The 12,474-nt window shown below is 42.4% G+C and overlaps 1 protein-coding gene across 5 annotated transcripts in view; it reads right to left on the bottom strand.

The window, feature by feature from the left end:
• ZNF318 (zinc finger protein 318) overlaps positions 1–10,076 on the bottom strand; it is a 31,192-nt gene extending 21,116 nt beyond the window's left edge. For all 5 annotated transcript variants that reach the window (XR_010439588.1, XR_010439589.1, XR_010439590.1 and 2 more), the window contains exons 1-2: positions 9,622–10,076; positions 4,497–4,642 (exon numbers count right to left, since the gene is read on the bottom strand). Coding sequence is in view for 2 of the 5 variants with exons in the window: in XM_064708714.1 (XP_064564784.1) it covers positions 4,497–4,642; positions 9,622–9,990 (515 nt within the window). In the remaining 3 variants the exon portion in view is untranslated. The remainder of the gene's footprint in view (positions 1–4,496; positions 4,643–9,621) is intronic.
• Positions 10,077–12,474: the final 2,398 nt, after the last annotated feature.

The raw sequence follows: 12,474 nt of genomic DNA, 5'->3' as shown, positions 1-12,474 counted from the left end.
CTATCATATTTCAGACCACAATCCCTTTCCTCGCCTCTCCCAGTCAGATGCCAAGGTCAGATTTCCTATGAATTATTCAAGGTATAATTCAGTTTCACACTGGCAAATGCAACCAGATCCTTTTATTATCTTCAGCTGTGGACAAGGACCACAAATTCTACCAACATTTACTTTTGCAACAGATATGCAGACAGCACTGTCACTAATCACATGAACTCCATAACTAAAAAGAAGCACAGTTTCTGGTATCTATAAACCAAGGAGATTAAGTGTAATGATACCATCTTCTGTGCCAGCCTCTCTGTATTATTACAGTGGCTGGTGCAACTGTTACAACATCAGAATAACCAGCTTCTTCTCCTGGAATATCTACTTTTGCACCAATTCCTACAGACACCTACAATTAGGGGTACTGTTTTGGCTAAGGCCTTTTCCTTGATGCCTAAAAACTGTTCTGCAACTTTTCTTCAGATAAGGCAGAAACAAACCAAACCACTTTAAAAGCTACAATCTGCTGGTTTTAGTTATTGATATTTCAAAATCTAGCAAGATTGTCCAAGAAAGAAAATGTGCTCCCTAAGTGACATCAATGAGACAGAAGACTCTTTTCTGAGTGAATCAATTTGAGATAAACTATGTATAATGGCCTGAATCCACAAAAATCACCTCCTCCTACTCCAAAAAGTCCCTCCATAGATTTGAGAAGGGACAAAATCAAGTCACGCCAGTAGACATCTGCAAAAAATCTGCAAATAAATTACAGCCCCAGTTCTTCACAACAGACTAAAGAATAATAGAGATGGATAGACAAGGTCTTTTTCCTGGGTATTTTCATAAATTACACATGCATATTTAAGAACAAAATCAACACAAAACTTTACCTTGCATCACTGCAAAGCATTTATTAGATACTTTATCAGTCCAACACATCTTATAAAACAAATCTGGCATGCACCTGTACCCACTGTATTACATGGCATCTTTCCAGTTTTCAGCAAACTACACATATCCACCTCCTCCAAAAGCACAAAAACATCTACAAATAGCTAAACTAAATTTCATAAATAAATGTTGTTTTCACAACCTACATAAAGGTATATCTATTCCCAGTGGCATGTTTTCTGAGAGCCTGCTAAACCTGTACAAGCTGCATGAACACATCTGATGGAGTAACAGATGTGTTTCACCATATACCTTCAGCTGATTTTTGTGTAAATAAAATTATTTAGATGCATGTCTGACAGCTGTTGCCTACAATTCAAACTGACTGCAGTGACAAAGCACAGGAATTTTTAATCATACTTTGGAAAGAAAAGAACAGCAAATCTACTGCATTTAAAATTAGCAAGACATTCCAAGTACACTTTGAACAGCTAAAATGCAAATTTAAAACCTGAAAATTAAATACACGTTTGGGAAAAATTATTACTTGCCTTACAGTATTCTTTGAAACATGTTTTCTGTGCATACAGTCCAATAGAGTTACATCCCTCTTAATTGGTTTGCATGCTTTCAGCCAGTGATGTCCACTACTAGCTACTGCATCCTCGAGAGAGTATACAAGGTGGTACCACTGTGACCATCCTAATTCCTTCACCAACAAAGAATTCATGAATCACTGGAATTTTGCAGTTTCAGAGACAGAAAACAGACCACAGGCTACACACACATGATGCCTCAGAGACCTACAACTAGTGTAAGGTAATTTACTTTTTGGTATGTTTATTCACATACACAGAAATGGAAATAAATAGTGGCATTCTGCTGTCAGCAATCAACAGGACTCCACTTTAATACACAGTCTTTGAATAGGGAGTCAGATGAGCTGTTCATATTCCAGCCAACTGTTACTCTTGATATCATGCCAGAAAACGCTATTTCAGAACACAGCCTAATGCAGACCAAGTCTCTGCAGTGATTTGGTCTATCTTTTGTATCAACCTCAGATGAAAGAATTGGTGGGATGCTCTCTAGAGCTTGTGCCAGCACAGATAGTAGTAGAATGTCTTAAAAATACTGAGAGCTGGACAGATGGAAGATGGGGAGAGAGAAAAAGATTTATTATTTTTCACTTTGACAGATTGAGATTCTGGAAGACAAAAAAAACACTTATTGGTCCAAGCAGGAAACTGAAGCTGCTCAGGTGACCTTGACCTCACAGTCCAGCAGCATTCAGTGTGCCTATTTAGACACAGCTTCCCTAGAAACATGGGGTAAGCTCTTACAGATGTTTTAGGACAGACCTGCATGGGAACAAACACCCTTCGAAAGTCTCCTGGGGCATCCTGAAAATCTACTGCTGCAGGAGACTCTAAAAGCCTCCCTGATTTCTCTCCTTTGGTATTTTATTTCCTTTATAGACTAATGAACCTCTCTACCATCCCAAGGCCCTGTAAATTACAGAGAATAATGTGTCGAAGTGATTGCTTGAAATATCAAAGTAGAGTAGTTAGCAAAAATAGCTGAGAATAACTAAATTCAGAATTATTTGCTCCAATTACTTCAAAATTTGAAATGACATCTTTAGGAAACACTTTTTTCTTTTGGCTTTTTTTTAAATTAGAATGACAACGTACCACATACAAAATAAAAATGTGATAGAAGCAGTAACAATAAAGACCATTTTACAGCCCAGTGATAGACATAAAGTCAGTGTCCCAGTACCAGAGCAGCCTCTCAGGGAAGGGAAAAAATACATGATGAAAAATACTTGATAAACAATGTTCTTAATCAAAACCCAAGTGTCTTTGGAAAACAAATAAAATGGCTAGCAGTAAAGAAACTTAGAATTCAGAAGCAGTACCTAGACAATTCAGGAAAAGCTAACAGGTGACTTGGTTGTCACATACTTTAAGCTTCTGGACAATGGGCAACACTCAGAAAAGTGCAGCCAGCACAGATCAGACAAAAAAAAAAAAAGTAACAACATGAAGTTCTTGTATACTTACACTACAAATACAAGGAAGTCATTTAATGATTAAACTCTACATGGTCTCACTTTATCTTCTCATTCTAACTCATGTCACTTTTAAACCTTCTCTGGAGTCTACTCTTACCATTCTGTTTCGCATCTATGGGTTCTGTAATAGAGAAGTCAACTTTTGTGATTTCTCACTCTTACATTAAATAAACTGCACTATACCTGATGTTATTTCTAACCACACATCAGCACCACAGAAGAGGTTAAATGTAAAATCTCACCTGAGAACATGAATCAATGGGACAAACACCACCATCCACTGCCATCAAACATGCCTAATTTGCCAGAGAATTGCCAGTTCCCAACATATCACTTCCTTTTCCTTCCAACCACTGCACTCTCCCTGAGCATACACACTCATTTCATTTACAAGACTGCAGAATGCACAGAGGATTTACAGATCAAACACTGATGCCAGGAGAACTGAGATAAAGGCATAAAAGTGACAGTGACAAAAGTGACAAAACCCAAACTCTCATTTGGTTTTCTACACCTGCTGAAACTTAACTTTACACCTGAGAAAGACAGGAAATTCATTTCTTCTACTCACTTCCCTCTCTCTCTTTTTTTTTTTTTAACAGTTGATGATATTTGCATTAAAAATGGAAGTGGTAATGGTTTTTGCTGTGCTGGATGCTTATCCCTGAGCTGAAAGTGCAACTGTATGCTCCAGAGCACAAGCTATGCCATCTTTAATTTTGCAATTCAAGACAAAGAGAATGAATCATTTGCACAGTTTTCTGATTTTCTTTCACCAGATTATACTGGTTCTCCTACTGAAGGCAAAGAGTTCCTAATTGTATCTACTAATATTTACACTTCACTGTTCACAGCAGTGAAGTATATTAACATAAAAGAATTCTCTCCATTAACTGTTTCTCTCCAATTTCAGTCAAAGGATCCTAAGAATTCTAACACTTCCTTTATACTGTATGAGACTGTCTGACCATGTTCTCTTCTGCAAGGTTTTTAAAATCAAACTAATAATCTCCTTCAAGCTGCTTTCGAGTTTTCTTCTAGACTAGTCTCAAAAATCAGGAAAGTAGACAATTAAATGAGGAAGTTGAAGCTTTACACAACCTTTATAACAAACAACCTTCCTTTCAGTAAGGACTAGGTAGGTTCATAAGAAACAGAAGGTGGCTGAAGCAGTGAAATGTCAAATGAAGATTCTCCATGTGACATCCACCCTTAAGGGGAAGGAAGCACTGGAGGGATTGACATCATATTCCCTCCTGCAATATATGATGTGCATGCTTAGCTTATATGGGATTTAGAAGCAGCTGACAAAATTAAAGAAGTATCTGTTTAGAGTTACACAGGCAGAGACTTTTGTTCAGGAATTCTCTCTACCACAGCTTGCGAGAGGCTGGGGGAATACTCCTGGGAAGCATCACTACATGCTTACCCTCCTTCCCCAGGGATTCAGTGGGCTAATGAGATGTTTGATCTCATCCAGGAGAGCCATTCCCACGCAGTCTCACCCAGGTGGATCCCCACGAGCAGAGGAGCATACCTGTCACTCAGGTTATCAATAGGTGAGCCCAGCCTCTCAGGCAGCCTCCTTCGCTCCGGCGTGCCAACGCAATAGCGGTCATTGCCAACAGTGATCCGCAAACTGTGCTCCAGGGAAGACTCAGAGCGGAGACTCGGAGAGCGCCTCTGTAAATTGAAGAGAGAGTGCAAGCCCATCAATCAGGGGGTTTTAATCTCAGCCACACAAAGGAAAGTGATTCTGCTCTGCTTAATAAATTTGACTTGGGGGGATGGATCAAGTGAAAAATCAAACTAGAAGAACAACTGTTCCAAATACTTCAATTCTATTTAGTTACTAAATAAAGAGGAGGGTATTGACTGCATTTAACTTCTCATCCCAGGTGCTAACATGCTCCATATTTAAATTACCTAGAAATTTTCAACTCAAAAATACATTTAATAAATCACCATTTTGGAGGATGCAAAACCAAAGAGAAAGTCACAAAGTCACAAATTTGCTGCTGTTCTTCTTTCTTTGTAGAGAAGAAGCAGCTAAATAAACATTGCATAAAAAACAGTGTCAGGAATTTCTGAATAAAGTGTCTGGATTTCTAGCCCTTTACAACTTTAGTAACAACATGAACCAGTGTAAACAAAGATTTTCCTAGCAGTGATGTTTTTAACAGTTTTCCTCACTTCATGCTGCTTTCAGCAACATAATACTAAAAACATCAATGCCACTAGAAACACCTTCTATAGGTGTCTAAAATTCCCATTACCATTATTTAAAGCTGGTATAGATAAACCAGAGCAAACTAAATAAAGTTGCCTTGGAAGAATCTACAGCAGAGAAGACCTGAGCTCATTGCCTCTGAACAGACCTTCCTTTGTACACATACACAGTACACAAAACACCATCACTGCTAAATTATGCTTAACTAGTTATGTCTCACATTATTCTAAAATATAGCAACAGAATAAAGGACTGATCAGAGTTAAGGGGAGTTCCATAAAAAGCAGGTAAGACTGCCTAAAGACAGAGATCCTTGATTTGCTTTTTTAAACCAACACAACATAGATTCTGCCTAACAGGAAGCAGTGAACCAGCTTCAGTTCTGCCAAACCAGTCATGCACTGCACACTGTTTTTACTGCTGAAAACTGCAGCAGCAAGCAGCAGGTGCACTGAATGTCCACAACCACCCTGAGAGCATGCAGCAGGTTCAGCTCAATCCTCCAAGAGACCAAAGGAACAGTACATAATCTCCAACAAAAGCAAAAGAATTCTTTTACAAGTTTACCTAACAAAATTCCCTTGCAGTACAAATCTGTACTAGAATCCATTGTGCATATAGCTTTATTCTAAGCTAACATATTAGTGATTTCTGTCTTGTTCATTAAGCTGAATCCCAGCACTTATCAAAACACACTTTAATTACTTTTGAAGACCAACTGCCTTGTCCAGCACAAAATGATCCTGCAACAGTCTGGCTGAGATACAACACATTCAAGGTGCATGTGTCTCATACAAACACGTTCTGACTTGTGCCCATTGTAACACTGAATTTTGAGGGCTGCCTCAAGAAATTACTATCTTCAAGGCCATCTTCTAGGCATCAAGACTGTGGGCATACAGATGACAATCACCTCCACTGAAGACAGAGAAGTGATGATTACATATCAGAACAAACTCTGGGCAAAGGAAAGAAATAGTTTACATTCAGAATGTTTGGGATGTTTAGATTGCTTGTGACTGATCTATACAAATTGCCCAGAGAGAGCAGTTAGGGCAGTAAATATGTGAACTTTATGATTTTTTAATGTATTTTTTTTAAACTGGAGAAGTTCCACTTTTAAAAAGTTTTTGTATCTGCAGCACTGAACACCACCACTAGTCATACCTATGTATGCACTGCACTGCATTTTTCTCCCTTCCTGTTCTATCACCTAAACCACAGTTACCACTGCCATATTACTGAACAGGTTGCATACCTGCTTGTCATTTCTCCATCCTCTGTTGACCCCACATGCTCCAGTCCTCTAATCTCAGCCAATTTTCTTACAAGAAAGCAAAGAAGCTAAAACAAACCTTTAAAAAGAACAAGCACGCAGATCAGCAGGGATAAATAAAAGCAGCATGTGTCAGCCTTGCAAGAGCAAATGAAAGTCTGCCAAAACCTCTCACTGTAAAGCCCTGACCTTCCTCTCCTCCATTACATTTCTCAGTACTTGCCCCAAACCTTTGCTGTCACTCCATGTTCTTCCAATCACCAAAAAGTTTTCCTCAGCTATTAGGGGAAACTAACACCATCCCTACTTAGATCACCCAGTACATGGCTCCACTGCCAGCATCCCGTTATGTGTAACAAAACGTGCAACAATGCTGTAACCTGGAAATGCATGTACTCCGTCTCACAAATAATAATAATAAAAAAACCCACAACAACAACAAATTATGAAACCAAAACAACTCCTAGAAACAAGAAAATTTAGTAAGAAATCTCTGAGGCTGCTGCTTTCATACCTCAATTCATATATAGGACAGGGAAAATGACCTGGAACTTGTACTCAAATTTATTTTCTCCATTTCCATCCCATGCCCTTATCCCAACAGTGTCTTCATTCTAGATATTACATCTCCCACCCTTATGCATATATTCCCCTCTTTCAAGTCCTCTTTCCTCATTGCAACCTAAATTCCTCTTCCTTGGGCTTCTGAATTCATGTCCTTTCTGTGACAGCTCCAAAATCCCACTTACTAATATATTTGTGCAACTTCCCACATCTGCACATTTCATATTCTCAAGCTTCTGAAGAGAAGAGAGGGTCTTAAGACATAAAATCCTAAAAATTTTATTAAAACTTTACCCTGACCAGTCACGATAACCCAACATATCTGCTGTCTGCTCTGTTTCCATCACATTTAGTGCCACTCTTTGGGAAATGACAGCGTAATCCCAGCTTTTATCTTTCTCTAATTAACCCTACTTTTGTAAACAGTACTTTTAAAAAACAAAACAAACCTACATACATATTTTATGCTTTGTAACATCAATTTGAAGAAGAAGTAGTGTCAGTTGTCAGTCAAACACCTGTTGGGGGACAAAAGCTTCCATGGAAAAATTGTGGATGTTACACTCTAAGAATTACTTACGCTGGGCTTTAGCAAACGCAAGAGTCAGCACAATATAGGTTGAAGAACTCTATTTAATTGTCTCAAGATCTCTTATTGTGATAATTGCTTCCTACAGAAGGGCTTTCCTTAAATGCAGTAATCCTGTAAACAAACAAAAAATCCATTTGGCTCATCAGTACATGATCAGCTAACCTGCTCACGCCTAATTTCTAGGATAGTTTTTCAATCCTTCTCTGAAGTTAGAACTGGCAATAAAAAATCATCAATCTGTAACAATTTGCTGAGATGACTGATTCAACTTGAGCCAGGAGGGTGTAAAGTAACACTAGAAGAGCAAAGTTTGTCAAAAATAATGTTCGTGTAAAGTGGATGTTTCTGGTGGTGTTCCCCCCCATCAAAGAGGGAGTGGAAGGCTTCTAGTCAAAACTCCTAGATCAAATTTCTCCAAGTCTGAACTACCAACACAGTCAGCATTGAAAGTTTTGTTACAGCCAGCACAGGTTCACAGCCTATTGAGGATACCCTGAAATGGAAGACTGAGTGATGGTGACGGCAGTTTAAGAAAGTTCTGTCCTGCATCCCAGGTTTGCCACCCATCAGTTGTGAACATGCAACTGTCCATCAAGCCACAACACACACTGACATGAATCAGACAGAAAAACATTTCCTCTTTTTAAAAACTACTTATTTTCATCGTGGATATTATTAGTAATACAATTTGCAAGGGCACCACACAGGAAACTAAAGAGGATGGAGATAAGGGTGAAATACCACGTGAAAACAAACGGCCAGAGGCAAGTTTTGTAGCCTGGCTAGGCTTAACTGTTCAAGACCACATTATCTTCCTGCATCTCCAGGGCAACTCACCTTTCATAGGTAATAACACCAATACCTGAATTTTAATGGCACTATACAATCACCCATGAGCTCTTCAGTGGCTGCAGCTCCAAACAAATCCGGTAAGAACCTGTATCACCACGAGAAAGGGCAATCCCCATTCTCCCTTGGGAGTGTCCCATCAGGCAAGGGACCAGGAGATAACACACTTTTGTTGGACTGATTTTCAGCTACATTGTTTTCTCACATCAGCCCACTCTGCCACACACAAATCCACGCCTGAGCACACGGGAGAGGGCAGAATATACTGCAAAGCAAGAGGGAAAGGCGAGTACACCGTTCTTTGCAACTGCAGGTGTGCTGGACTGAGTGACCATGGAACCACTGCCTAGAGTACCCCAGTACGAAAATCTCTTCTTTCACGGTAGCACAAATGCACAATTTGTACTACACACCACAGCTCAGAGTCACCAGACAAAACAATCACTGCACCAAGGAGCAAGAAGACAAAACCTAGGTGAGCCAATCCCACTCACGCAAAAAAAAAAAGAAGACTTCACACTTTGATTTATTACGAAGGTGTCTGCATCCAAGATGCCATCCACCACCACAGACACCAAAACAGAGCTTGCCCAAATCAGACTTTGCCAAGACAAAGCGAGAAGACTGGGACGCCCTGTGCACAGCCCCAGCTACAACGCGGTGCCTAGCAAAGGATCCCTCTCAAAGACATAAATCAGTAACAGCCCTCTTTGTACGCCCGCCGTGACAGCAGGAAGAATTCAGACAAAGTACTCATTCAACATGCTGTCTAAAAAGTTATATTCCCGTAAGTTGAACGATATTTATGCACTAGCACAACCCAACGTGTTCAACGGAGGAAAATGACATCTTCTGCCTTAGCGAAAAGACAGTACCATCTTCGAACCTTCTCTAAAATGGCTCTAGCCAGTAAGACAAATAAAAATGCAATGCAAACTAGTGAGAAAACATCACTTAAAATGGAAATCTATTTTTTCCTCCATTTGGCTCTCTAAGGAATAGAGGGGAATTGCCGCTCTCCCTCAGCACAGGGAGAGCCCGGGGCCGGTGTAATTCTGCGAGGACCCGGCCGCGCCGGGTTAGGGGCTCTGACAGCCGGCCGGGCGGGGGCAGGGCCCGCACCGAGCCCCCGGGTGCACCGCAGTATTTACCCGGCTGCTGCTGCCGCCGTCTCCGTGCTCGCTGCCCCGGCGGCCCCGGGGCCCGCCGAGCCCCGCTCCTCCCGGCGGCGACGGCAACCTCCGGCTGCGGTGCGGCGACGGGGACCGGCGGCAGGGCCCGCGGTGGCCCGATGGGGAGCGGTGGCGGCGAAGCGGCGGCGGACGGGGCGAAGCGGAGCGCGGCGGCGAGGCGGCGGCGCAAGCGGCGGCGGGCATCGGCGGGGGAGGCCGGCCGTGGCCTGGCCCCGGCCCCGATGTGCTGAAACGGGAGGCGCGGGACGCCGACGAGCCGCCCTCCTTCAGGCGGTGGGAGGAGGACGAGGACGAAGGGCCGGAGCGGCCGCTGCTGGAGCGGTACATGATGGCGCCAGCGACCCGGGGGTCCCGCGGCTCCTCCGGCCCGGCCCCCCCGGCGTGCGCGCTCCCCGCCGCCCTGCGCGCTCCCGAACCGGGCGGGGGAGGGGGAGCCCGGGCGGGGGGGGCGGTGCCTGGGGACGCCCGTACAAAATGGCGGCCGCCGGCCGGGTGGGATTTCGGAGGTGGTGTCGCTGTGTTCGGCCGTGCGGCTCCTCTTTGCCTCCCTCCGCGCCCCAGCGGCCGTGACTGGGGCACGCTCGGCTTTGGTGGTTTTTTGTTGTTTGGGATTTTTTTCGGTTGTTTGTTTACTTGCTTTTGTTGGGTTTTGTTCTCTCCCGTACGCGCGCGCACGGTGCTGCGGAGCTGGTCGGTACAGGTGGTGCTGTCTTCAGGCAGGAGTGTGTTGGAAAGCGAGCCTTGCCTGATCGATCAGGGATGCCGAGGCTGAGCCTCCGGCTCAGGAAACTCCTGAGCCAATTCCCGTGCTCTGGGCTGCCGGGAGCAGGGATGGCAGGGGAGGAAATGGCTTCTTCCCGCCGCCTCCCTCCCCTACCTGGGCACCGGCCGCGTTTCCTGCGGGACAGCGGCTGGAACAGCGCCAGGGACAGCTGCGGCTCTCCTGCCACGGATGGAACATTTCCCTTACTCTGCTCTGCGGCTGTCTCCAGAGGGGAAGGGGGTTTGGGTTTCAATTAACTAAAATGGGGAGCGGTCAAAAGAAGTGAAAGCAGAGAAATGAAGGTTCTCCTAAAATTCTTCAGCTTCATTTCCAAAATCCACAAGCTTTTATATCTTGATTTGTAATTTGTTCTTAGCTGAATGACATGTGAGGGATTTTATTTGAAGAGCCAGTTGATTTCTGGCTGAAATGCTGCTCGTGTGTTTGGGAATGTGTTTGCTCAAACATCACACCATTTTGAAGCATACTATTTATAAGTAGTAGCAACAAAGAGCAGCAGGATGGTGATCTGTCTGATAAGATATTTCTGCTGGGAGTGGTTTACTACAATTGTAATAAAACTGACCCCCTTTAAGATTTTCTGAATGAGTGCATCACTACCCAGACTCAGGAAATGCACTCAGTCATCAAAATAAGCATGAGCTATTTAAAGACTTATTTTCTGCTACCATTGTCCTCTTCTCACCTTTCTGTCCTACGGCTTGCAATGTTCATCAGCGACCTTAATTCAACTAAGAATTCGTGGGATAAGAACTTCATCTTTGAGGATGTGCAGCAGACTGTGAATTTACTTCCTGTGGGACCAATGGATGTTCAGCCTGTTCCAATTAACTACCCTAAGCAGCAGACTCAGTGACACCCAGAGAAGCAAAACACTTTGACATAACCACAAAGCTGATGTGTATTTTGGAACTTCCCCTCTATTTTTTTGTGGTAGATCACATGCAAGTAGCTTATCACTGTAAGGCATATACTGTTACCCAAATATGTTCTGTTACTTTATTCAAAGGAGGAACATGTTTTCATGCCTTAGTGTCAGGTGTCTGCATCAAGCACTCAGTTTGACCAACTGAAGTAATTAAAAATAGCTGAGTGTGATAAAAAGAGTGAGAAAAATTACTTGTTCGGTTTTGGACATCTCTTCCATGCTGTTGCTTTATTTACATCAGTTTTTAACTATAGTTTGGTTTTTAAATGGACAAGTAAAAAGCCACAAACCCAAGAAACTCTGCAAAACATTTTTAAATTCAGTTTTCTATAATAGTTGGGCATCTAATACCTAAAAACTTTGCAAAATGCCAAAAATAATTTTTTTTACAACTTTTTTGCCTTGCAGCCAAAGGAGGTCTACAGGAGGTATTCTGCTGGTTTCTGATCATAGATTTTAGTGGCATTTGGAAGGTGAAAGAATCTAGATAATAAAAACTCCAGAGCAAGTTTCTTAAAGTGTCTTATCTGCACACCAATAAGAAAACTGCTCATGGGAGAAGTGGTAGATATAAAGCCAACACCCTGTGTGTTATGATGTTAAGAGTTCCTAAGAGAAACATTCAATTTGTTGGAGACTGACCAGTGGTCATTAGCATTTTCTAGCACCCTGTCATCTCACTGAGCATTGCCCTACAATTACAATTTATAATTGCAATTTATAAACTAATTTTCAGCTAGATGTAGTATCATCTTTTAACCACATGCCTTATGAAGCTACATTTTTAAAGGGACTGAGCATCCCTAGTTATCCCAGATAAAAATAACTGGGATCCAGTTAAATTATCCCTAAAATCAGTACTGAAATCTGGGCCCAGTGGTGCAGAGCAAATTGAGACTTCTCACATCTTAGGAAGAGGAAGCACTGCAGTTTGTCTCAGGGATTGAAAAAGTCAGGCAAGGTCCTTACCTGCTTTGCAGAGGTTTTTGTAACATCCCTGCAATTGGTGCTCTAGGCTCTCACTGGGTGACAGAGGTGCCAGTCAGAGTGTTCTGGTAGAAGTTCAGCTCCCAAACTCATCTTTGGAATTCCAAAGCTC

The sequence above is a fragment of the Zonotrichia leucophrys genome, chromosome 3 (genome assembly GCF_028769735.1).
Source record: "Zonotrichia leucophrys gambelii isolate GWCS_2022_RI chromosome 3, RI_Zleu_2.0, whole genome shotgun sequence".
Lineage (NCBI taxonomy): Eukaryota > Metazoa > Chordata > Aves > Passeriformes > Passerellidae > Zonotrichia > Zonotrichia leucophrys.
The sequence above is the reverse complement of the archived record's forward strand: the minus strand, read 5'-3'. Positions and strand labels throughout refer to the sequence as shown.